Below are 24368 nucleotides of genomic sequence, written 5' to 3' on the forward strand. Positions count from 1 at the left end.
TGCACAGCCGCTGCGCATGGGAGGGGAAAGGGCACGGGGGGAGGCAGCCCGTATACAGCTAGTGGCTAATTACTTCACATAGAAATCACACCCCTGTGGAGTGCACACTGCCCTGGCACATTCCATCTGACAATCAATGATGACTCAACCTGACACTGATCCTGAATGTCTGGAGAATGAACCGTGAATACCATATCAGCCTGAGATTGTTCACCTGGAAGTGTCACAATGTGTGCATCCCTACCCACACAGACACCACCAATGCAGTTTTGTGAAGTTACACATTGAAGCAGCTAAAATGAATACCCACTTGCAAAATGCAACAAGAGGACAGTGCCATGTCAGCCAACCCAACCCCAGCACCGCCACACGACACACCGTGCCATGTCATGCTAATTGCAGGTAAACAAAGTAATCCCCACAACATGACACTAGTCTCACTATGTACAGTGTCCCTATTAGAAACCTGCAACACCTGAAATGCTCACAGCAATGCCGGACCAACAACATACTTGAGCACGTAGTACCATTAACATGACAACACAAATGTTACATATTAGTAGTCTCACCACCTGGAAATGCCTGCACTCCCACCACTACCAACTGTGCAGTGTTGGCGCCATGTAGAGTTGTAGGTGCACTGCTGCAGCATGGACCCCATCTCCAGACTAGAGGTCCTTGTGTAGACATGAGGAAGGGACCTGCAAATTGGGAGGTAGACACAGAAGAAGAGTTACACATCAATGCAACATGCAGTGTACAACACAACAGCAATATGCACTAGGAATGTATACACAGTATTGACTACAGACTGCCCACACAGCTCATGGGAGTCCAACGTCACTGTGTAATTCACTGTCACTTGGGCACACCCTTTGCAAGCCCATGGAAACGGGAAGCAGGAGGGGTGTGTGTGACCCAAACCCAAGCATCTGAACCAAATACATTACAAGCCTGCATGTGCCCAGCCACAATGCAGCGTATGCCCACAGTAACCACGGAAGCCAACAAATCGTCCCAAAAAAATTGGGAATAAAAGAAATCAAAATAAAAATAAAAATAAGAATCAAAAATGGCCATTGATGGGCCCGGGGGGGTTGGGGAGGCCACCCAGGAGGTCCGAGGACAGGATGCACACCAGAACCCACCTGCGTGGATCCTGGGAAGATAAAACACCTCCATGGGCTCATGGCCCACACGGCTACCCTGTTGTGGGAGTATCACTGCTGTCGCTATTATCACCCTGTACAGCCGCATCCGGAGGTGGTTGCACTATGGGAGGCAGCCCACGCAAGGCCCTAGTCTGCTCCTCCATGGCTGCAAGCATGCGGGTGTGGTAGGTCTGGTTCTGGAGGATGAGTGTGCGGAGGTCCCCATGCAACAACTCACGGGATGCCCGGACCTCCGCCCTCGTTGCCTGCATCTCAGCTGAGAGCGTACGGGTGAGACGCTCCAGCTGCTGTTCTGTCCTTTGGTGTGTTGAAGCCTCAAGCTCAACAAGAGTCGTCCTGAGGTGAAGGAGCTCCTGCCTCAGGGCTTCCCTGTGGCCCTGGGACTCAAGGGAGATGGCCTCCTGCAGAGTCGCCAGTGCCGCCCGCCTGTCCCTGTTGGACCCCAACATGTCCTCCCTGTGTGACTGGCAGATGGAGTCGGTTGCCTGCTCTAGTCGCTCCATCAGCCTTTCTGGGGGGACAATGGAAGTGGCCACCCTATCCATGGCCTGAGCCATCATCTCGGATGATGCAGCCTGTTGGGTTGCCATACCGTAAATGGATTGCTCCCATGCGGTATTGCCGGGTGGCGTACGGCCACCACGTTGGCGGGCACCACACCTGTCTGGGGCAAGGCGAACTGCGCCTTGCTGTGCCGGCACTGCCTGAGGCTGCAGGACTGCATTCCCCCTCTGATCTGCTGGCCCAGGAACAGGATCAGATGTCGCGGAGTGTGACCCTGCATCCGTAACCACCAAAGGCGTAGCTGCCAACACTGACATCCCCATGGAGGGTTCTGACCCTGGTGCAGGTGGGTGAGACAGAACAGAATCCCTCCCTGGAACACTCACCTGCGACGGCACGTAGGTCTCATCCGAATCAACACCTGAGTACAGCTCGGGGGAGGTGCAGCCAGAGACACACCTTGAGAGCACGACCTGCAGCGCTTGTGGGTTCTCCCCCACCACACACCACGTCCCTCACTGGTGGTTGGTCGGCCCTCGGACCCCTCCTGGGTCTGCACCATCTCCACAACCCCAGCAGTATCAGGTGCGTCTTCCCCTGCAAAGACATGAAAACAAAGAAATGGAAACAGGCATTAGCACCATGGCACACAATGAGGGCTGAGAAGCAAGAGAACCAGTACTTGATTGACACATGTCCCACATGACTGAAACCCTCCCATGCATGCACCCTCACTGCGTATGAAGTGCAGGCAAATGGCACACACTGATGACACCAAGATGGAAGATGAACACATTTTCTGCATGCTGCCTGGCAGTGGCATCACACATTGGCCTGTGATTGCCAGGTGATACACACATGCCATCACACAGATGGCATGTACCATTGCTATTGAGTGAAGATGGAGAGGAGGGCAGCACCTATTCATTCAGTCCAGTTCCCGCATGTAATCGCTTTTCTTATTCTAACAGGTCAGATTTTTCACCTGGAGCTGCCAGTCTGAAATGGTCCAATTGCACAGGGACATGTGTGTACAAATGATATCCAGGTAACAAAGTCACTCCACTTTACCATAGCCATGTCAGACATGTGACTAGTGGACAGCGACATGCCTAGTGAAAGTGGTGGAATGCAAACAAACTGACTGAATGAACAGTGAAAAATAAGCAACTATGTTGTGGCAAGGTGACACTTCAAGGGCAACTGGCGTGCAGTTGGGCTAGATGTGTACTGTTGGCAGAAGGGATACTGCTATGGCCAAAATGCAGCTGCGCAGGAAGTATTGCATGAAGCACATGGCTGACCCATACGACTCAGGCGCACACACTCTCACCTGGCACACAAACAGAAGCCCTCACACACACACCATGCACATGGATGACACACACATGCATGTGCACTCACTGGACAATGCCTCGTAATCAGCCAGATCTCCCACGCCTTGGATCTGTTCCTTCGTGACATAGGTCCCAGCGACTGACTCATGTGGAGTGAGTTCCATGTCTACTACTGGAGACCCACCTCCAGTCACTAGAGTTGCGGCATGACTTGAGGCCAGCTTACTCTTTGCCCTGCGCTTTAGGTCATTCCAGCGCTTATAGCAATCATTGGCTGTGCGCCTCACGATTCCAAGGGCACTTACGATGTCCGCAACGGTCTGCAAGTGTGCCTGGCGTTGTGCAGGTGTGGTCTTGGATCCTGCAACAATGACCATCTCGTTGTCATGTCCGGACACATACTCGACAAGTGCATTCAGTTCGTCATCCGTGAAGCTGGGCTTCCTGGATGGGCCGGACTGTGTAGCCGTGTCTGGGGCATCAGCCTGTGCCGGACGAGCACTCTTCCTCTTCCGCTTGGAAGGTGGTGGTGATCCTGAGTGTCCTGCGCCGCTCTGGACATTAGGGGCAGGAGCCCTGGTGGACTCTGTATCAGGAGTGTGGGATTGCACACTCAGCATGGGAGTTGGTGCAGGCATTGGCTCTAGTGTGATGGTGTCAGGGGGAATGTCAGCAGCATGGACTAGGACCGACACTGTCCTGGCTGGGTGTGTGAGGGCTGGGGTGGATGGAGCCGCAGCTGCCCCTGCAGCCTCTCCGCCCTGCCTCCTTGGTGCAGCAGATGACCTTGCTGGCCCAGATGCACGTGGCATGGTGAATCAACGTGCACCAGCGCACGTGTCATAGGCCTGCTGACCTGGAAGTCAGCCATGGAGTCAGCCAGATCTGGTGCCACAATGGGCTGGTCCAACAAGGGCTGAGCATGGATGGTGTCAGCCACATCAGCCTCAATGGGAGGGGGGGGGGGATTATGGGTGCCCTTGACTGGTCCTCCACACATGGGGGGACAGGCTCACCCTGCAAGTAACGACCACGTCCCCTACCGGATACACCACGGCCACCACTTGTGGCTCTTCCACCTTTGCCACCCTTACGGAATCCTCGCCTCCCAGCCATGGCACTGATGTAAATGTGCGTATGGGAGTGGCTGTAAACTATTGTCTTGGGCAATTGGGGGTCAAAGGGGTTGGGTACCAGATGGTTATTGTACCCTAGTGCTCTTGCAAGGCTGATTGTAACCCCTGGGGAAAGATGACGGGTCACGCTACGCACAGGAGCCCCAAAAAAGGGAGATGACGTGCACGCAACCCCTCCTAGACCACGTGTGCAGAAAGAAAAACCTGCACTACGCTGTGGCACCCAGTAACACAAGAATGAACGTATGCGTGTCACACGCAGCCTAGAATGACCTCTGAAGGGGTAGGCTACACACGGGGCAAGCACAGATGTTAGATACGTGCGTGACTCACCGTCTGCCTGGTAAACGAGCGTGTAAAAGGAGCACGTTTGGTTGGCAACACCCCCGCCAAAAGAAGATTTGTACGGTGTCTGAGGAGACAGGACAACAGTAGAAGGGAACACTGTTTGAGGGAACAGGCCCAGCTAAACCAGGAAAAGCGAAAAAAGAGAAAAAGCTGTCAGAGGTAACAGGGAATACGAACTTGAAACGCCGTGAAGTAAATCGCGTGTGAAACGACAAGAAGTACAGAATTCACCCACTCGCTCTCCACGAAAAGCACGTACAAGGAAAACGTGTTCTACACATACCTTTTATACAGGGCCACACGTCCAGCGTCACTTACCCGGCGTGTACGCGCTAGGGCCATTTCCACCAATTACACGCTTTGTCACTTCTGCGTGTAGGGACATTTCCACCAATTACACGCTTTGTCACTTCTGCGTGTAGGGCCATTTCCACCAATTACACGCTTTGTCACTTCTGCGTGTAGGGCCATTTCCACCAATTACACGCTTTGTCACTTCTGCGTGTAGGGCCATTTCCACCAATCACACGCAATTACACTCTGACGTGCAGTCTTTCCATGTGTGCTCTGTCATCACGTGCTGTGTGGGAAACACCCGTGCGGGTCACGTCACAGACGCGCTTACGCGCTGAGGGCCTTTCCTCGGTTTTCACGCTGACGTGCAGGATTTTCACGTGCAAAATCACTCCGTACCAAGCTGGCCACGCCTACGCACACGGAATACCACGCTCCTGCCCGGAAGGCCGAACTACTGCCCCCCAGAGCCCCGAGCACGCTCCCACCTGCTGCTGCCTGACTGCCTGCTGCCCCTGCACTGCTGGGGGGTGGGGGTGATAGGGGACATGGGTGGGGGCCTGGTGGAGGGTGCCCCTGGTGGCTGGGGGTGGTGGGAGACATGAGTGGGGGCCGGGTGGAGGGTGCCCCTGCACTGCTGGGGGGTGGGGGTGATAGAGGACATGGGTGGGGGCCTGGTGGAGGGTGCCCCTGGTGGCGGGGGGGTGGGGGTGATAGGGGACATGGGTGGGGGCCTGGTGGAGGGTGCCCCTGCACTGCTGGGGGTGGGGGTGATAGGGGACATGGGTGGGGGCCTGGTGGAGGGTGCCCCTGGTGGCTGGGGGGTGGGGCTGGTAGGAGACATGAGTGGGGGCCTGGTGGAGGGTGCCCCTGGTGGCTGGGGGGTGGGGGAGGTGGGAGACATGAATGGGGGCCTGGTGGAGGGTGCCCCTGCACTGCTGGGGGGTGGGGGTGTTGGGAGACAAGGGTGTGGGGCTGGTGGAGGGTGCCCCTGCACTGCTGGGGGGTGGGGGTGATAGGGGACATGGGTGGGGGCCTGGTGGAGGGTGCCCCTGCACTGCTGGGGGGTGGGGGTGATAGGGGACATGGGTGGGGGCCTGGTGGAGGGTGCCCCTGGTGGCGGGGGGGTGGGGGTGATAGGGGACATGGGTGGGGGCCTGGTGGAGGGTGCCCCTGCACTGCTGGGGGGTGGGGGTGATAGGGGACATGGGTGGGGGCCTGGTGGAGGGTGCCCCTGGTGGCTGGGGGGAGACATGAGTGGGGGCCTGGTGGAGGGTGCCCCTGCACTGCTGGGGGGTGGGGGTGATAGGGGACATGGGTGGGGGCCTGGTGGAGGGTGCCCCTGGTGGCTGGGGGTGATAGGGGACATGGGTGGGGGCCTGGTGGAGGGTGCCCCTGGTGGCGGGGGGGTGGGGGTGATAGGGGACATGGGTGGGGGCCTGGTGGAGGGTGCCCCTGGTGGCGGGGGGGGTGGGGTGATAGGGGACATGGGTGGGGGCCTGGTGGAGGGTGCCCCTGCACTGCTGGGGGGTGGGGGTGATAGGGGACATGGGTGGGGGCCTGGTGGAGGGTGCCCCTGCACTGCTGGGGGGTGGGGGTGATAGGGGACATGGGTGGGGGCCTGGTGGAGGGTGCCCCTGCACTGCTGGGGGGTGGGGGTGATAGGGGACATGGGTGGGGGCCTGGTGGAGGGTGCCCCTGGTGGCTGGGGGGTGGGGGTGGTGGGAGACATGAGTGGGGGCCTGGTGGAGGGTGCCCCTGCACTGCTGGGGGGTGGGGGTGATAGGGGACATGGATGGGGGCCTGGTGGAGGGTGCCCCTGGTGGCTGGGGGGTGGGGGTGGTGGGAGACATGGGTGGGGGCCTGTTGGAGGGTGCCCCTGGTGGCTGGGGGTGGTGGGAGACATGAGTGGGGGCCTGGTGGAGGGTGCCCCTGCACTGCTGGGGGGTGGGGGTGTTGGGAGACATGGGTGGGGGCCTGGTGGAGGGTGCCCCTGCACTGCTGGGGGGTGGGGGTGATAGGGGACATGGGTGGGGGCCTGGTGGAGGGTGCCCCTGCACTGCTGGGGGGTGGGGGTGAAAGGGGACATGGGTGGGGGCCTGGTGGAGGGTGCCCCTGGTGGCGGGGGGGGTGGGGGTGATAGGGGACATGGGTGGGGGCCTGGTGGAGGGTGCCCCTGCACTGCTGGGGGTGATAGGGGACATGGGTGGGGGCCTGGTGGAGGGTGCCCCTGGTGGCTGGGGGGTGGGGGTGGTGGGAGACATGAGTGGGGGCCTGGTGGAGGGTGCCCCTGCACTGCTGGGGGGTGGGGGTGATAGGGGACATGGGTGGGGGCCTGGTGGAGGGTGCCCCTGGTGGCGGGGGGGGTGGGGGTGATAGGGGACATGGGTGGGGGCCTGGTGGAGGGTGCCCCTGCACTGCTGGGGGGTGGGGGTGTTGGGAGACATGGGTGGGGGCCTGGTGGAGGGTGCCCCTGGTGGCTGGGGGGTGGGGGTGATAGGGGACATGGGTGGGGGCCTGGTGGAGGGTGCCCCTGGTGGCTGGGGGGTGGGGGTGGTGGGAGACATGAGTGGGGGCCTGGTGGAGGGTGCCCCTGCACTGCTGGGAGGTGGGGGTGATAGGGGACATGGGTGGGGGCATGGTGGAGGGTGCCCCTGGTGGCGGGGGGGTGGGGGTGATAGGGGACATGGGTGGGGGCCTGGTGGAGGGTGCCCCTGCACTGCTGGGGGGTGGGGGTGATAGGGGACATGGGTGGGGGCCTGGTGGAGGGTGCCTCTGGTGGCTGGGGGTGGGGGTGGTGGGAGACATGAGTGGGGGCCTGGTGGAGGGTGCCCCTGCACTGCTGGGGGGTGGGGGTGATAGGGGACATGGGTGGGGGCCTGGTGGAGGGTGCCCCTGGTGGCTGGGGGGTGGGGGTGATAGGGGACATGGGTGGGGGCCTGGTGGAGGGTGCCCCTGGTGGCGGGGGGGTGGGGGTGATAGGGGACATGGGTGGGGGCCTGGTGGAGGGTGCCCCTGCACTGCTGGGGGGTGGGGGTGCAGGGGGACATGAGCAGGTGTGCAGGGTAGTCCCCTGTTTTGTGGGCTGCCTGCAGGGGCCGTGGAGGGTGTACAGGGAACACCTGTGAGGACCCACCCAGCCTAATTGCGTGATAATTCCCGCACACCCCTGTAATACACGTACCTGGCCAAATCGCGTGTGATAATTCCCGCGCACCCCTGTAATACACGTACCCAGCCGAATCGCATGTGAGAATTCCCGCGCACCCCTGTAATACACGTACCCAGCCGAATCGCGTGTAGAACTTCCCGCACACCCCTGTAATACACGTACCCTGGCCAATCGCGTGTAGAACTTCCCACGCACCCCTGTAATACACGTAGCAAGCCAAATCGCGTGTGATAATTCCCGCGCACCCCTGTAATTCACGTACCCTGGCCAATCGCGTGTAGAACTTCCCACGCACCCCTGTAATACACGTGCCAGGCCAAATCGCGTGTGATTATTCCCGCGCACCCCTGTAATACACGTACCCAGCCGAATCGCGTGTACAACTTCCCGCACACCCCTGTAATACACGTACCTGGCCAAATCGCATGTGAGAATTCCCGCGCACCCCTGTAATACACGTACCCTGGCCAATCGCGTGTAGAACTTCCCACGCACCCCTGTAATACACGTACCAGGCCAAATTGCGTGTGATAATTCCCGCGCACCCCTGTAATACACGTACCTGGCCAAATCGCATGTGAGAATTACCGCGCACCCCTGTAATACACGTACCCTGCCCAACCGCGTGTAGTACTTCCCGCGTACCCCTGTAGTACACGTACCCTGGCTAATCGCGTGTATGACTTCACGCGTACCCCTGATATGCACGTTACCCGCTTTGCGTTCCTTGTTTGGCAGCCCTGTAGACTGGTCCAGGGTTAGCGCAGCCCTTTGCGATGATTTAGCGATTTTGATGGCTTTTCCTTGCGCGAGGGCGTTACTGGCGCTGCTGCAGGGTCGCTGCGATACTCTGCGCCACGGCTGGTTTGGGAGCCTGAAATCCATGAATACGCTGTGCGCGGAAATCGGTTTTAGCGCACGTGCCTGGCGCAGGCAATCGCACGCGGACACTCTGCGCCAGCCGCTTGCAACACTTTTCTGCGAAATTCTATGAATTACCCTGTGTGTGTATTTGAACTTTAAAGAAACCCCAGTTAAGGTCCAGATGCAGAGTCTGGTGCCGCGTGGGCGCTCACTCCAAGGACTCTTACTGGAGCCTTTTTTGGTTGTGTTGAATCTACAAGAACCAAGAGGCCTGGGTGGGGGGAGGGCGCTCGGTGTGAGGTGTCAGAGTGGTCATACGAGGGTCATTGTCAAACGCCTTGTACAATCGAAAGTCTCTGACATGTTGACAAGAGGAAAATCAAAGGGAAGTGAATGCCACATTGTGCTAAAGCAAAGTGAACGGTGTATTTGGCAAATGTGAACCCGATTGATGGATAACTGCGAATTGGGGTGAACAGTGATACACCCATGAACATGGTGGCAAAAAGTGTGAATCCGGCTGAGGGATGGCCACAGTGAATGATCGTTTAAAAAGACATTGAGACTCTTGAATGTTATGTTTTGAATGAAAGGCGATAGTGAACCTGACAGAGAGGCTAACACTGAGAGAAGGATTGAAGCCCGGCTGAGGGGGTCCAAAGGCGAAGAGTAATCGCCCAACATGAAGATCTATTGAAGGAACTTTCTATTTATGGTATACAGCATATCAGGTCCTCTGTGGCAAGAGTCTTTGTGTGAAAGAGACTTGGCCGCAGAAGGCCCTGATATTTTGGAAACAAACTGTATCCTCGTGCCAGAGAAGCCCAGGAGTGTGCTGTGCTCAAGAGTCCTGCCTTGTCCCATGCTAAAAACGTGGGGAAGGGAGACCCCGGCTATACCATCCCGACTTATTATTTGGTGAACACTTCTTTCTTTTCTTGTGAACATTATCCCATACTATTTTATAGCATAGCTGTAAGGATTGGCAATAGGTTTTTTAGTATATGCACTTTTTATTTGACTAGACTCCACTTGGACTGTATTATTATTATTTGATGGTCGTAGCTTGCTCCCATCTTAGATGTAGGTTTAGATTAGGCATTTATCTCATCCATTATACAGTTTAATAAACACCCTTGAACTGTGATCACTTTTGTCTGTCTTTACTGTTGCCACATGAGTTCCTTGTACCTGTGATGGGTGGACTGTGTGGTCCGATAACTGCGCCTACACCGAGTGCCCCCTATATGGAGAAGCCAATGAAAGTATCCATAAAGAAGCTAGTCTTTTGCAACAACGTTTTATGTGATTTAGAAGTCAGGAAACAGAACTACTAATGTGAACCAATGAGAAATACTGATGCCAAAAGAGCTGGGAAGTGTCCCAAGGAATTGTGGTGTTTTGAAAAGCTGGAATATTTGAATTCCTAGAGAAGGGAACCATGATACATTGTGAACTGTTTTGAACTTGGGTAAACGGATTACAAGCCAAGAGCTGGAAGAAGCTCTGAACTTTATTCTGAACACTATTTATTTTGATGCTGATATCCCGACACAACGTATACAGTTAGTTGTGAGGGCAAGTATAGGTTTTGGATACAGACAGACATTTGATTTGGACTTCCTGACACAGACTATCCTTAGTTTTCTTTAGGTAGGGAAATCCAACTTTAGCATAGGGCATGTTAGGCCTTACTGCATCCTGTTTTTTAAGTTAATACAAATATTGCTAACCAATCTTCAACCTGTTGTCTGTCTCTAGTTCATGATGCCTTCACAGAAGCTATTGTCTTTCTTGGGGGTGCCATATTTGTGAGAAATTGCTGTTTTACCTTTGCTGTTCTCAATATCTTTCTCCTGGGGTTTTCTGTTGGCATCCAAATCCTTGAGCAGTACTTCAATATCGTAGTGAAACTCACTGGCCTCTTCAATTGGTAGAAACTGAGCAGGGCTATGCCTCTTTTTAGAGGTCAGTGGAGGTGACCTTGGCAATTGTTTCCTTTCTTACTCCATTTTGAGGTGAGGAAGATGAAATAAAAACTCCTTATGGACCGCTCGAGGATCATCCCTGAATATGTTTAAAATAACAGCTGAAACAGGTTATGAAAAACTTTAGCGAAGTCTTCTATGAAAACTAAATCAATATAAATGTTCAGGAGAATACTCTCTGCATCAGCGCGATCCCCAAGCACCTATCAGATAAGCTTCTATGGTGGCTCAGATGAGAGCCCACAGTCACTGTCCTTCTTGGATATTCACAAAATGATCTTCCTCGAGGACTGGGTCAGAATATCGTTCTCAGACAGAGGATGGGAAATAGGCAACTATAGCTTCTAATCAGCTCAAAGGTGAACCTAATAAGGCAGACCCACAGTCGCTGTCCTTAGGTTTCCCTTCTTACTTCCCCAGCCGCTATTATCGCTTTTCTTTAAAACAATTGTTAAATTAAAGTTAAAGGTTGCTAATATGGTGGCTTTGCGTCTACCAATACCATGTCGCTTAGCCACAGATGCGTCTGCTGCCTCAGAAATACACCAGCACTTCAAGGCACAGACACAGGCAGCCACAGAAGCCTAGAAGGGGGAACAACAGGGAACATCCTATCCCAATTGTCGCTCTGCTCGCAGATGACTGAAGGAAGTGATTACAGGTGCGGGGTCATTGGACACTCCTCCCTGACAGTTGCGTCAGCAGGAAACAGCCTGACTCCCTTTAAGATATTTCTTTGCAAGGCAAAGAAAACAGCCGCGGCATGCCGACCAACGGGAGTTTGGTATTGATAGTGAGTGTAAGGATTATGAAACGGATTCCTAAATTGAGTTTTAAATGTGATTGTGTTGCAGTGGACACTGCAGCGCCTGAGTAGAACATAGAGCAGTTGCTGTTTGTGCTTCTCCAAAACACATGCAGGATGCAGCGATCCAAAATGGTGGACAGGCTATTAAAAGCTTGCTCTGGGGGACGGAACTTGCAGCAAATAAATAATTGAGTACACTTGACCTTCCATCGTAACCAATCAAATGTTTAGCCCACAGCGAACAGTCTGGTAAAGGGGAGGGATTGAGATGCTATAAAAGACCCTGGGCCTCATTACAAGTTTTCCGGTCCAGAAACAATGTGCCGGTAAGCTTACTGGCACCGTTGTTTCCGGACCAGCAAACTACGAGTCTGCTGGCAGGTGCCGTTTCGCCCGCCAGGTCTGCCCAGGCAGGCGGAACGGTACCCGCCAGCAGACTTGGACGGAAGTACCGGCACTGTTGTAGACAGTGCTGGTGCTTCCGTCCTCCCCATTACCATTGAGTACTATGGCACTCAAATGGGAATGGGGATTTACAATAACCGCCGCTTGACTTGCCAGACCGCCGGGGATGCAATGCCCCGGTGTTTCTGGCAAGTCAGGTGCCGGTAAATCATTACGGGTCCGCCGGCTACCTGACGGACTCGTAATGAGGGCCCATATAAAGAGACAGTGAATGTGGGTGTGAGATTCCTTCAGGAGAGACATGGCATCCACTTTATTCTCCCCTGACAATCACCCTAATCTTTCCTCAACATGTTTGGGTTATTATAAGACGGTTCCCCTGCATTCCCCTCTTGGAATACATAACAGCACTGAGATGAGGAAGAAACACTTGCGAGTTACTAAAATTACAACCTTTTCCCATTCAAGTAATGAGACGAGGAAGAAGCAACAGAGTAATAAACACCAATTACTCTCACCACTTTGGTACTGGGACGAAGAACATGCAAGAAGGTCAGGCATGTCCTGGTAATGAGAGCCAGGCAATAGTAATTGATGGAATACACCGGCAGCCCGTTAACTGACCACAGGTGTTAAAAAGCAGGACACTGAAGGAGAAAAGGAGAGCCGGGAAAAAGGCAGCAGAAGGAGCAGTGTGGGAGCGAGAGAGGCTGAAAAGCCAAGATGGTGAATGAGACCCTGGGAGACCTGCTGGAGTGAAAGTGCAGGACAGAGATCCCACAGAGTGGAAGGCGGGCAGCAGAAGCTGTCGGCAAGCGGAGGCGAAGCTGCGCACGAGAGCCGGAAGGAGCAGAGAGAGGTGTCCGGTGAGCAGGCTTTCCCAAAAGGAGGGAGAAGCCGTGGAAAGAGCTGCCGAGTCTGGGTAAGTGTCGGGAACACTTTAATCACTGGGGCGCTCCAGTAGACTGTAAATGCAGTAGCTGTCAATGGAAATTAATGAAGTGGCATCATACCGAATACCTAAATGAATGAGATGCCTTTATTGAATACCGAAAAGAGTAAAACAAGCAAAGCAACCTTTAATGAATCAACTTTTAATGAATATCTAACTGAATTAAATAAGTAAAGTTACCTTTATTGAAAACCAAATTGGAAGAAAGAAAGAAATGTGTATTTATTTAAGTGAAACACGTGAAGAACTATTTCTGAAATCACAAAGTGAATGACTGAATAAAATGAAATAAGAAAAGCTGCATTCATGATGGAATGAACAACGAACTGAAAACTAATGAACAGCTGAGTTGAATGATTAACTATGAGTACAAAGTGAAGCCAAGATTGAGAAACCACTCATATATTAAAGTTGTGAAGCTGTATTTGAGAAACTACTTGTTTGGTCGAATACTGAACTTCTCAAGAAAGCCTGGAAGTTCCTGATTACGTGACCTATAATGGGTGCAGCGTGTGGTCTGAAACTGCGACAAGACCAGCAAACCCCTACAAGCTAACAAAGAAGTTTGGTGTGGCGAAAAAAGGAAAACAAATGATGAATATCAGGCTTTGGGAAGGGAGCCCTGAGTTGTAAAGTCTTGTGGAGAACCAGTCAACAGACAAAGCTTCAAGATACTACTTATATTTGAACATTGAACTTAGGGAAGGAAACCCTATGACATATTTCCCAGAACTTTATTGAACTTGGCACCCAAATCTTTGCAAAAGTGTGGAACTCAAGTCCAAACAAAGGTGAATGGAGCATTGTGATAAACATATTGATTTTGGGGGAAAAGAAGCTGAAGAGTAAGCCTGAGCTGGAAATAGCTCAGAACGTTATGTTTGAATCACTGTTTAGTTTATGGTTGACATCCCTACAAATTGGGCCCAATTATGGGTCTGTCGGAAACCCTGCCGGTGCTACCGGCGGGGTTGCTGTCGGACATGTAATAATTTACTGGCACCTGACTTCCCGTTGCCACTGGTCATTATGAGTCCGCCGGCCCGGGAAGTCAGGTTCAGCCAAATTGTTAGTCCCCATTCCCATAGAGTCCTACAGGACTCTGTGGAGTGGGGACACGGGAACACGTGGAGACACGGGAGTACCAGCACCGTTAGCAATGGTGCTGGTGCTCCCGTGAAGAGTCTGCCTAACGTGGCCCCTGCACCCGGCAGGGTCAGACCTGTCGGGCAAAGCGGCCACAGCAGGCAGACACAGTTTGACAAACCAGAAACAAGGGTGCCAGTGAGTTTGCCGGCACCCTTGTTTCCAGACCAGCAAACTCCTAATGAGGCCCATTGTGTTGTATTAGGGCAAGCATAGCTTTTGGACACAGATTTTTTAGTTGAACATTCTGACATTCTGAGTGTATTTGTGTAAGGAAATCCCACCTTAACTTAGGGCAAGATAGGCCTTACTCCATCCTGACATTTTCTTAATAAAACCTTGTTGTTAAACTTTGAATCTGTTGTCTGGGTCTCCGTCCATGATGCCAACCTCACAGTGTGCAGAGGCATATATGCGGATGAAATTGAAGGTGGGGGAGGTCCAAGGAGAGTTGAAGTTGCAGGAGTAGAAGCAGCTATGGAAAGAGCCGAATATGCTGAGAGAGGCTGTGGGAACAGAGACGCGAGAGCAGAAGGAGGTGCAGATAGCTGAGGAAACAGGAAGAGGTGAGAGATCTGATGTTGCAGAATGAAAGAGGACGGGATAACTTGGAGGAACATCAAGGACAGGGAAAATACAGAGGCTGGAGGAGGAACAGCAAACAGAGGTTTGGGAGAAAAATATCAAGAAGGAAGGGAGGGAGAGCAGAGGTTGGAAAAGGAGAATATCTAGGAGATAATGGAGTACCACATAGGTCAGAAGAGGGAAACATTAAGGGAGGCGGGAGAGTACCGAGAAAGTTAAAGAAAAGGGAATAGGTCCGAGATGCGGGAAAAGCATGAGGGAACCAAGCAGATTGAAGGAGAGAAAGAAAGAAGGAGGGAGGGACTGAAAGTAAATAACAGTACGATGTGCTGACAGACAGGTCAGTAGTTGGAGGTGAGGAAAAAAAGAGAATCAGGCAGGAACAGGGTGAAAAATTCCTTGGGGGTAAAGAGCTGGTTACAGTCAGTGAGATGTCTATTTGCTGTCTCAGGGAAGTACGGGGAGAAAAAGCTTGTTGCAGAATGTTAAGAAGGTTAGCCGAAAGATATCCCAAGCATCAGAATTGCAATCTAGAGAGAGAGGCTCCAAGCTAAAGTGAGGGCTGGCTCAGCGAGAAAGAATATGAAAGGGACCCATCTAATAGGATCAGGACCCAGAGACATGGAATGCACCATAGCATCTGGACACGCATCTAGTAGACCCTCTAGTCCTACGTCACAGGAGGGAGACAATGTGGACCTTACTAAGGCAAAGCTGTGAACTTCTGCAGGTTGTTTGTTTTACCTGAGACACACTACTGGGCCTGTGAACACATGGATAGGCTTACCATGGTGTTAAATAAAGGTGTGTTGTGCCCAAGAGATTGAGATACACATGGGCGACACCTAGCAAGAGGCACTATTGTGGTTAAGGACTTAGGCTGAGCTATTCTTCGTGAAGATAGAGGGGAAATAGACCTGTTAATTTATTGAGAGACATTGTCAATCTTCCTCAAACCGGGTTAGACAGAGATGTAACCCAGGGACCCTACTACTGGAACGGATGACTGGTCATGGTTCTTATCAAGACCATTTTCATTGTGAAACTCTAAATAAATAAGCAAGTTCTAAAATGTTATCCTAATAGCATGGTTATGTTTTCCCCATGTCTTCTTAACAATTCATAAAACAGATGTGATGGTTAAGACTAAAGGTCTCTGGATAGATGCTTGTGAAAGTAAACAAGAGCGACTTCTTTCTATGTAGAAACCTTTGCTATTTTCTTGCAATAGAAAGTTGAAAAACAAGTTCCAAAACATTAACTAAAACTCTTCAAACAAATAAAACTTCTCCAAGGACCTGCTGGTTCTTTGCAGGAAGCAGCTTTGGTTATGGTGTTTCATTGGTCTGCCTTTCCAATTCCTAACCCACAAAGTCTGTTACTCACCATCCGCCTGTTTGCCACCCAGGAGAGGGTAAACCACAGCACACACCGAATCGACAATCACAACCTTCACTGGGCCCAAGGAGCTTGAAACCTGAAGGACACACTCAATTAAAAAACTTGAACATAGACTTCAGAAAATACAAGCTGGTGTAGACATCAATTCTTAGACAGTGCATAGTGAAAACAGATGGCTGAACTGATCAAAACATTCAACAAGGTGACTGTGCCATCACTCTGCCCCTTTGCAAACCAGTCCTTTGCCCTCTATGATTTGAGAAGGACTCATTTCCAAATTAAGCATTTGTTGATGAAAAAAAAACTTAGACATATAAAAGAAGAAACCAGAGTTCCACACATTGATGTCTGAAAACAATGGTCAAAATGGCTGGGTAAGTTTCCCTTGAAGCACAGTGGGGGTGCAGGTGTTCGATATGAGAAATTTAAGGGGCTTATACTAATGTGGCATGATAACTCCTTATGGGTGCATGAAATGTGTCGTTAATCCGTATTCTAATCTCATGGCATCAGCTAGATTTACTAATCGTGAACATATCACTAAGCCATTCCCAGTCACCCCATATACGTTTTATGGACAGAGTGCTGCAAACTACAACAAATCATTTTCCTAAGATCAATGGTCATTTGTTCTACTTCACTTTTATTTTCTGATGGTGCTGTGAGACCAGCAAAAAATTTACTGGCTTTGGCAAAACTCTGAGGTGCATTTAACAAAATCTGAAATGATTACCAATACATCCAAAATAAGTGTAATAGGACAAAAAACACAAACTGAAGCTGTCCATTAATTCTGAAATAATTACGGCCTAAGATTATTTAGAAATCTACTTAGAATTCTTTATGGGCCTCATTTCACATGCACAATTGGGACCGTCCCAGACTGTCAGTACTCCATTAGCTTTTTTTGGGGGGAAAAGTGGTGATGTCTCAATTCAGCCTGCCCTAAAGGATTCAGGCAAAGGTCATCAGCCAGGCAATATATTGGGTCAAATTATGGAGTACATATGATAGGTTTTCTTTGGATGATAAAATGGTTCAAACATACGTTAGGGACGTTATCTTTTTTTTTTCTACTTTATTTAAAACATAGGCAGACATGTTACACTGCGCCATAGACAAGCACTTTTACAATCACAAATAAACACAATGGTCAGTAGTAACTGTCCATCCTCAACGACATAGGCCCTTACACATTGAGTTTAACCATACATACTTCAAACCGCTCACCACCCGTGATATCTTATCTCGTCAATCTGCCATTGCTCATGAGAGGTAGTCCCGGAATGGCCCCCAAATGTCCTTTGGTCTACATATAGGCACAACCATTGCAATATATCCCTCTTCCCTCTCATTAGCATACGCCAATTCCTTAAGCCATTCTGTACATGTGGGTGCTGCTTTGGATTTCCAGTATTTCAGTATGCATTTCTTGGCAATGATACAGCTCACATTAAACAATCTGCGAACAAGCATGCAGGCGAGCACCAGGGCTATCTGTACCGTATTGTGCAGGACATCCGCCACTTACAGGCAAAAACCTGCTGTCCGTCCCAGAACATGTGAAAGGTGCCCGCTCCAGCTCGCTCATACTTTGGGCATGCATCACTGACATTCGGTGTAAATCTAGAAATGTGCTTTGACGTGTAATGTACCCCGTTCAAAATCTTAAATTGTATCTGTCTAAACCTGACATTGAGTGAGAAATCCCATGTCAGCAAACACCATATACCTCATTGGTCATTGCCTATCTCAGTTGCCAGATACCGTTCCCATTTCTTCTATGGCTTGTTCACTGATGGCTGTTTAGCCTGGCACAATCTATATCACCTTGAGACCAGCCTCCTGTCCAGCTCCTGCAGGAACGATGGCCACCTGCGGCGGACCGCAGGCCGCATCCTGAAGTATTGTAATGTCTTAATAGGGCTGTTACCCAACTTTGCCACAAACTCCTCGAGCGTCACAAACCTCCCACCCAGAAATAAATCCTGTAAAACCGTCTGCCGCTCAGGACCTCTGAAAGTCGGGGTCATACACGGAGGGAGCCTGGGGTAATCACACAGGGGCACTGCTGCACTATATAGAGCCACTATGCCCAACCTCTTAAATAGCCGAGACCATGCATTCACTGTCGTGTGGACTGGGTCGTGTGTACAAGAATCTGCGTGTTGATCACTAAAGATGATAGATCTCAAATCCATTGCCGTCACACTAGCACTTCAGCGATCGATGTACCAGCCCCGGAGCTTGTGAATACCAGTGACCCGCGTATTGTGCTTGCGCAACAATATAATACAACTCAATGTCAGGTACCGCCAGTCCCCCTGCTTCTAGGTTTCCGCCAGGCCCTCCCAACTCATTCAGGCCACCCCGGCTTTCCAAAATAATTCAATAGCTAATGACAGAAGTTTAGAAAAAAAGAATCACCCAGGCCAGATCGGGACAGTACTAAAATAATACAATAACTTAGGGACCACCACCAACTTTAGCAAAGACAACGGGCATCATTACACAGGGATATCGGGCGGTGGAAACACTGTTACGGGTCGGTGGTAGCTTGCTGCCTACCGGCAGGTTTTATCACCAGCTCAGCAGCCTCATAACATGGCCCAATCTCCCATATTGAGAGATAGGTAATCTGGCCCAAAGCTGCAATTTAACAGCCATGGAATTTAAATACACCTTGTGATTGTCCACGTATAGCGAACGGTGCGAGCAGGACACCAAGATGCCCAGATATTTAAACCCAGTTGGGACCCACCTAAGCCTCAGCAAGTCTCCTGGCTGTGGCGTATTATCCGAAAGTGGAAATAAGTGGCAATAACTCAGATTTTATTGCATTGATTTTATAACCGGAGTAATGTGCGAATGTATGGACCTCCACCATCACAAGTCCCAGATTCCGATCCAGGTCTCGAACATACAATAGTGTGTAGTTAGCGTATAATGAGATCACTTGAGGCGGACCCTCTATTCGGATTCCTCTATGTCGATGCCTGTACATGTCTGTCTCATCAGCCGCGCCAACAGCTCTATCGTTAGGGCAAACAGCAAGGGAGACAAGGGCCACCCCTGCCGTGTCCCACGTCCCAACCGAAACACCCGTTATAACGTGCCATTAGTGAGAACCCTGGCGACTGGATTGGCATACAAATAGCCGCACACAACTAATAAAATCATCCCCGAACCGCAAATGCTGCTACACCCCAATTTCCAACACACTGAATAGAGGGCTTTTTCGGTATCCAGGGAAGCCACGAGCGCCCTGGCCTTTGGATTTATCTGCAGTATAACACAGAAAAGTCATCGTAAATTGAGTGCAGAGGACGGGTCTGGAATAAACCCAGACTGATCCGAATGTACCAGCAATGACATATATGGCAGCAATCGAGGGGCCAAAACTCTCGCAATCACCTTTCATTCCACATTAATCAATGACAGCGGCCAATACAAGGCCATTTCATGTGGTGGTCTGCCCGGCTTCAACAATACCAAAATTATAGCCTCGGAAAGCATTGGCGGTAGACAGCCAGTCTCTAACGATTTCTCCCCTAGCCTCAGAAGTCTCGGTGACAGTACTGGCCTGACATAATTATACAGTTCGATTCCGAACCCATCGGATCCCGTGACCTTCCCTGATGCCAACAATGCTATTGCGTGAGCTATTTCCTCCACCGTAACCGGTTGATCAAGGGTTGCCCGCGCTTCTTCTGGCAATCCCGGGAGGGCAATATCCCCAATGTACTGATCCACCTCCTCATCTGTACAATATCGACATTTGCATATAGGGCTGCATAGTATTCATGGAACTCCCGGTTTATACACTCGGTTGAGGTTAACGTATCCCCAGCCCGCCTCCTAATTCCGGCTATGTACTGTGACGCTCTTTCGTCCCGAATGACACCAGCCAGGAAGCGACCTCGCCTATCCGCCTCCCCATACCTATGCACCTGGGCCGGACTTGCCATGCACTGGACCTCTTTATCTGCTGATTCCCGAAACTTCAACAGGTTCCCTTTTATCAAACCTAGAAGTGCCCCATCACTGGATCTGCCCTAGTCATTCTCAAGCTGTCTTAGTTGTGTTTCCACCCCCCACAAATCCTGGCGAACCTCCCACAATACTGCTGTGGTCGTAGACCTAATGTCCCCACACAACCATACTTTAAACGCCCCCCATACCATAGCATATAGAGACACTGACCCTTCGTTCCTTTCAAAAAAACCTTCAACCTTCTCCTGTAAAGATAATAGCAGACCAGCATCTAACAATACCATGGGAGACATCCTCCATAATGGTGGAGGTGCAACGGGACAGTCCCATACCACCGATAACTCCACAGGCGAGTGATCGGAGAGCGTTGTGAGAAACCTGAGGACTTTCTCGGGGATCTACGTGACCCGACCGCGGCTGATTTGCCCGCGGCTGGAAAGTTCGCATGAGAAAGGTGCGAACCACCAAAGGTTTGCACCTTTTTCATGTGAACACACGTACATACCCACACCCCCACCCACACCCACAACACACCCATGACACCCCCCCACCCACACCCCAAACATAAACAAATCCCACTTACCTTTTTCTTCACGCTGAGTCCCTGCGGTGCCAGTTCCCTTTCACTTCCGTGATTAGGAACCGGTGCTGCACGGTCCTTTTCTTTTTTCTTTTACGGGGGCTGCAGGGGGTTCCCCCGTAGCCCCCGTTTTGTTTCTTCTTTTATTTTCTTTTCGCGGGTGTGCTGCGGGGGTGTCCCCCGCAACACCCCACTCACTATACCACACAGTATAGTGAGCGGGATGTTGCGGGGGACAACCATGCTGCCCCCAGAGTCTTTTTTTTTTATTTACCTGCAATGCTACCACTAAAGGTTCGAACTTTTGGTGTTCGAACCTTTGGTGGTAGCATTTTTAGACCTTTTTGTACGTGCGACCGTTTAGATACAGTCAAAACGTACAATACCTTTCTCACTTATGGACACCATGGATTCTTTGTTCAGGTGGCCAGGGCAGGGCCATCACCTTTGGAACCAGACCCTGGGGGTGGACCAGTGCAGGAGGATCACCTGATCAGGAGGTCCTTGGGGACAGTTGGACGAATGCCCTCTGGAGAGACGCAGTATTCCCCCCTTTTCTGACAAACCACTACCAAACACTTCCTCCACCTTTATAGGTTGTTATGAATCATGCCGTTGCTCCTGCCCCAATTCTAACAGGTACTAACATTAAAGGGAAGCATAGGAGAAGAAATATATACATATACAACATCCCCAGTCACTATGGGACATTATCTAAAACCCATTCACCTACAATCCCACATCTGCCCCCTTCTCCCTGACAAACACTTACAAAGGTTTCCCTCCATCATTAGGAAAAACTACAACTCCCATGCTTCCTCCCCATTGTCTTCTTGCAAAACCACTGGGACGAAGAATAAGAGGAATAGTGCTATGAAGATTGCCCATAGGAACCAATGTACCACGGATTCCTATGGGCAGCCTTCGTCTTGCCCCATTAATGAGGACAGGCAGAGTCGGGCCTCCCTTTTTAACCACCCACAACTGACTCCAACTAACACTCCCAGTCAGTATAAAAGGTGGAGCACTGAGATGCACTTTGAGTGAGCTGGAGTTGCAGTGTGGACCAGAGGAGCTGAAGAGCAGAGGAGAGTGCTGAAAGAACCCTGGAGAGTCTGAAATGGAGCTGAGGGCCAAGATGATGATCCTGTGTTGTAGCAGGGCTGAGGAAATGTGCCTTCCAAGAGCCAAAAAGAGCAGATCATATCCTGCTGACTCTGTGCACAGAAGTACTCGTTTCCCCAGGGCATATGAAGGGAAGCCCGGGTACCCGAGGGGCAGGTGGGAAGACCCTAACCTCGACCGAGAGAGCTCCAGAGAAGTTGCTCGCCAGAGCCGCGCTAACCGGGTGAGTCTCATGGCAACAGAGGAAATCCCAGTGAGCGTGTGTGTGGCTGGAGCGGGAACCGGAGCATTGAATTTTCGAAAAAAAAAGCAGGAAATAAAAAAGGCCCATGAAAGGCATTATGGAACTTGAAGTTCTTTTAAAAATGAAGTGAAATTGAACTGTAAAATGAAGTAATAGAGTGGTCTGGCTGAAAACAAAAGTACGCCCATTCGAAAGACTGTACACTGTGAAAGGGGTCCGAGTCCGAACGAGGGAGACCCAGAAATTGTTTTTGAAACGGGTCTAGGTCCGAAATAGGGACACCCAGAAATTGTGTTTAAAGAGAGAAATTGTTTTGTTAAAGCCAAGGCTGAAGAGAGCCTGAGATGATTGCGCAAACTGTTAAATCTTGTCGAATATTTGAACTGTGTAAAAGCCTCAGAGTAACATAAGGCATAGCAAATGTTAAAGAATAAATCTTGGGGACGGGAACCCCCTGGATTGTTTTTGTTGAACTGAAACCAAAAGGGGTCTGAGCCTGAACAAGGGACACCCATTGTGAACATTGTGCTTAAGGGGCCTGAGCCCGAACAAGGGAGACCCATTGTGAACATTGTCTGAAAGGGATCTGAGCTCGGAGGAAGGGGATCCGTGGTCCGAGCCTGGCAGAGGGAGCCCAAATTGTGAATTGTGAACTTTGTAGAAAAGGGGTCTGAGCCCGGACGAGGGGAATCCATGGTCCGAGCCCGAAGGGGGGAGACCAATCTTGAACTTATGAATATGAGAAATATGAATGTGAGAATCCTGACAAAGAAAAGGAACTTTTGTGTTTTGTTTGCTACATCGGGCCCTCTGCAATAAGAGACTGTCATTGCGAGAGAGACTTTGGTGGAAGGCCCTGATGCCTATGTGTTGAACTGTTACCTCGTGGCCAAGAAGCCAGAGTGTGTGCGAAGCCCGCACGTGCCTCATTGCCCCGTGCTGAAAACATGGGGAAGGGAAGCCAACTGCTCAACTATCCTGACATATCATTTCTTGAACACTTTTCTTTTGCATACATTGCTATGCCACACCATTTTGTATTTAGAAGTAAGGATTGGCAATAGGTTTATTAGTATAGGCCCTTTTATTTTGACAGACACCACTGGGACTGCGTTACTATTATTTGATGGTCATAGCTTGCGCCCATATTTAGATTTAGGTTTAGAAGGGCGTTCTACCAACCCATTGAAATTCAATAAACACCCTTGAACTGTGATCACTTGTGCGTCTTCACTGTTTGATACCATGCCTTCTTTACAGCGTCTTCGGCTGGATCTTACAATCCCTCACTCTCGGCACCATCCACGCCGACACCAACCAATAATCAATCCTGGACTGAACTAACGAGTAATGTGTACTCGGCTACTCCCTGATTTCGATTCCTCTAGAGATCCACTAGGCCCATCTGGAACATAAGCGGTCGGTTCATACGCGCATTCCCAGACAGTCCTCGATCCGTAATTCTCAAACCGTCCAGCGCAGTCCAGAAAGGGATTAAAGTCCCCTCCCCACCCAATTGGGACATTGTCCTCCCTCATAATGATCTCAGATATATTAATATAGAATTCAGAATCGTCATTATTTGGCCCATACGTATTAACCAATCCCCCTCTTGTGCCGGACAACTTCCCCCAAACTATCACATATTGCCCCTGAGGATCTATGCATCTTTTATCCACTTGTAAACAGTGATCGATGCACCAAGATGAGCACCCCCCTTGCCTGTGATGAATACTCTGTACAATATAGCTGCTGGCCCCACTTAGGTGCAAACCCTTTAACCAATGGCCCCTCCACATGAGTTTCCTGGTGCATCACAATCTTGATTTGGTGGCTGTCTAAGTAGGCCAGGACCCTCTGTGCCTTAGCAGGGATATTTCAGAACATAGATATTCCATGATATCAATGTTACAGTCTCACCCATTGAATCCTACCGGACATATACATGATACACACCATGTCACACCTGCCCAAATTGGTTATCACATTGCTGCACTCGTCCAGCAACATGTTTGCCAACTTTTGAAACATAACCCTCCTCCCTATCCCACTCCCTATCACCCCAACTAGCAATAGTCTCACCAGCATCCAAACCCGCACCTCCCTCATCATCTCCCCCAACCTGATGATGATCTCCTGGGGTGCATTGCGAACCGCGGTGTCACTTGTAAGGTGGCTGCTCACCCCGGCTAAGCACTCTATCTTCTCTGTGCACCAACATCCAATTATGCTACCATTCGGTCATACAGAAAAGCAATATTTCCATCACTCTCCCCAGGTCTCTGGTGTGGCAGCCATCACCGGACCAGAACTT

The 24368-nt window shown here is 50.9% G+C and overlaps 1 protein-coding gene and 1 long non-coding RNA gene across 2 annotated transcripts in view; one reads left to right on the forward strand and one right to left on the reverse strand.

Annotated features, from left to right (window-relative positions):
- Positions 1 to 24368, reverse strand: part of RAD51D (RAD51 paralog D) — a 384690-nt gene that overhangs the window by 126685 nt on the left and 233637 nt on the right. The window contains exon 8 of the mRNA XM_069614897.1: positions 16098 to 16188. Coding sequence (XP_069470998.1) covers positions 16098 to 16188 — 91 coding nt within the window. The remainder of the gene's footprint in view (positions 1 to 16097; positions 16189 to 24368) is intronic.
- Positions 1 to 24368, forward strand: part of LOC138488134 (uncharacterized) — an 88216-nt gene that overhangs the window by 16938 nt on the left and 46910 nt on the right. The window lies entirely within an intron of this gene.

Source organism: Ambystoma mexicanum, chromosome 9 (genome assembly GCF_040938575.1).
Source record: "Ambystoma mexicanum isolate Mex_15411 chromosome 9, UKY_AmexF1_1, whole genome shotgun sequence".
Classification (NCBI taxonomy): Eukaryota; Metazoa; Chordata; class Amphibia; order Caudata; family Ambystomatidae; genus Ambystoma; species Ambystoma mexicanum.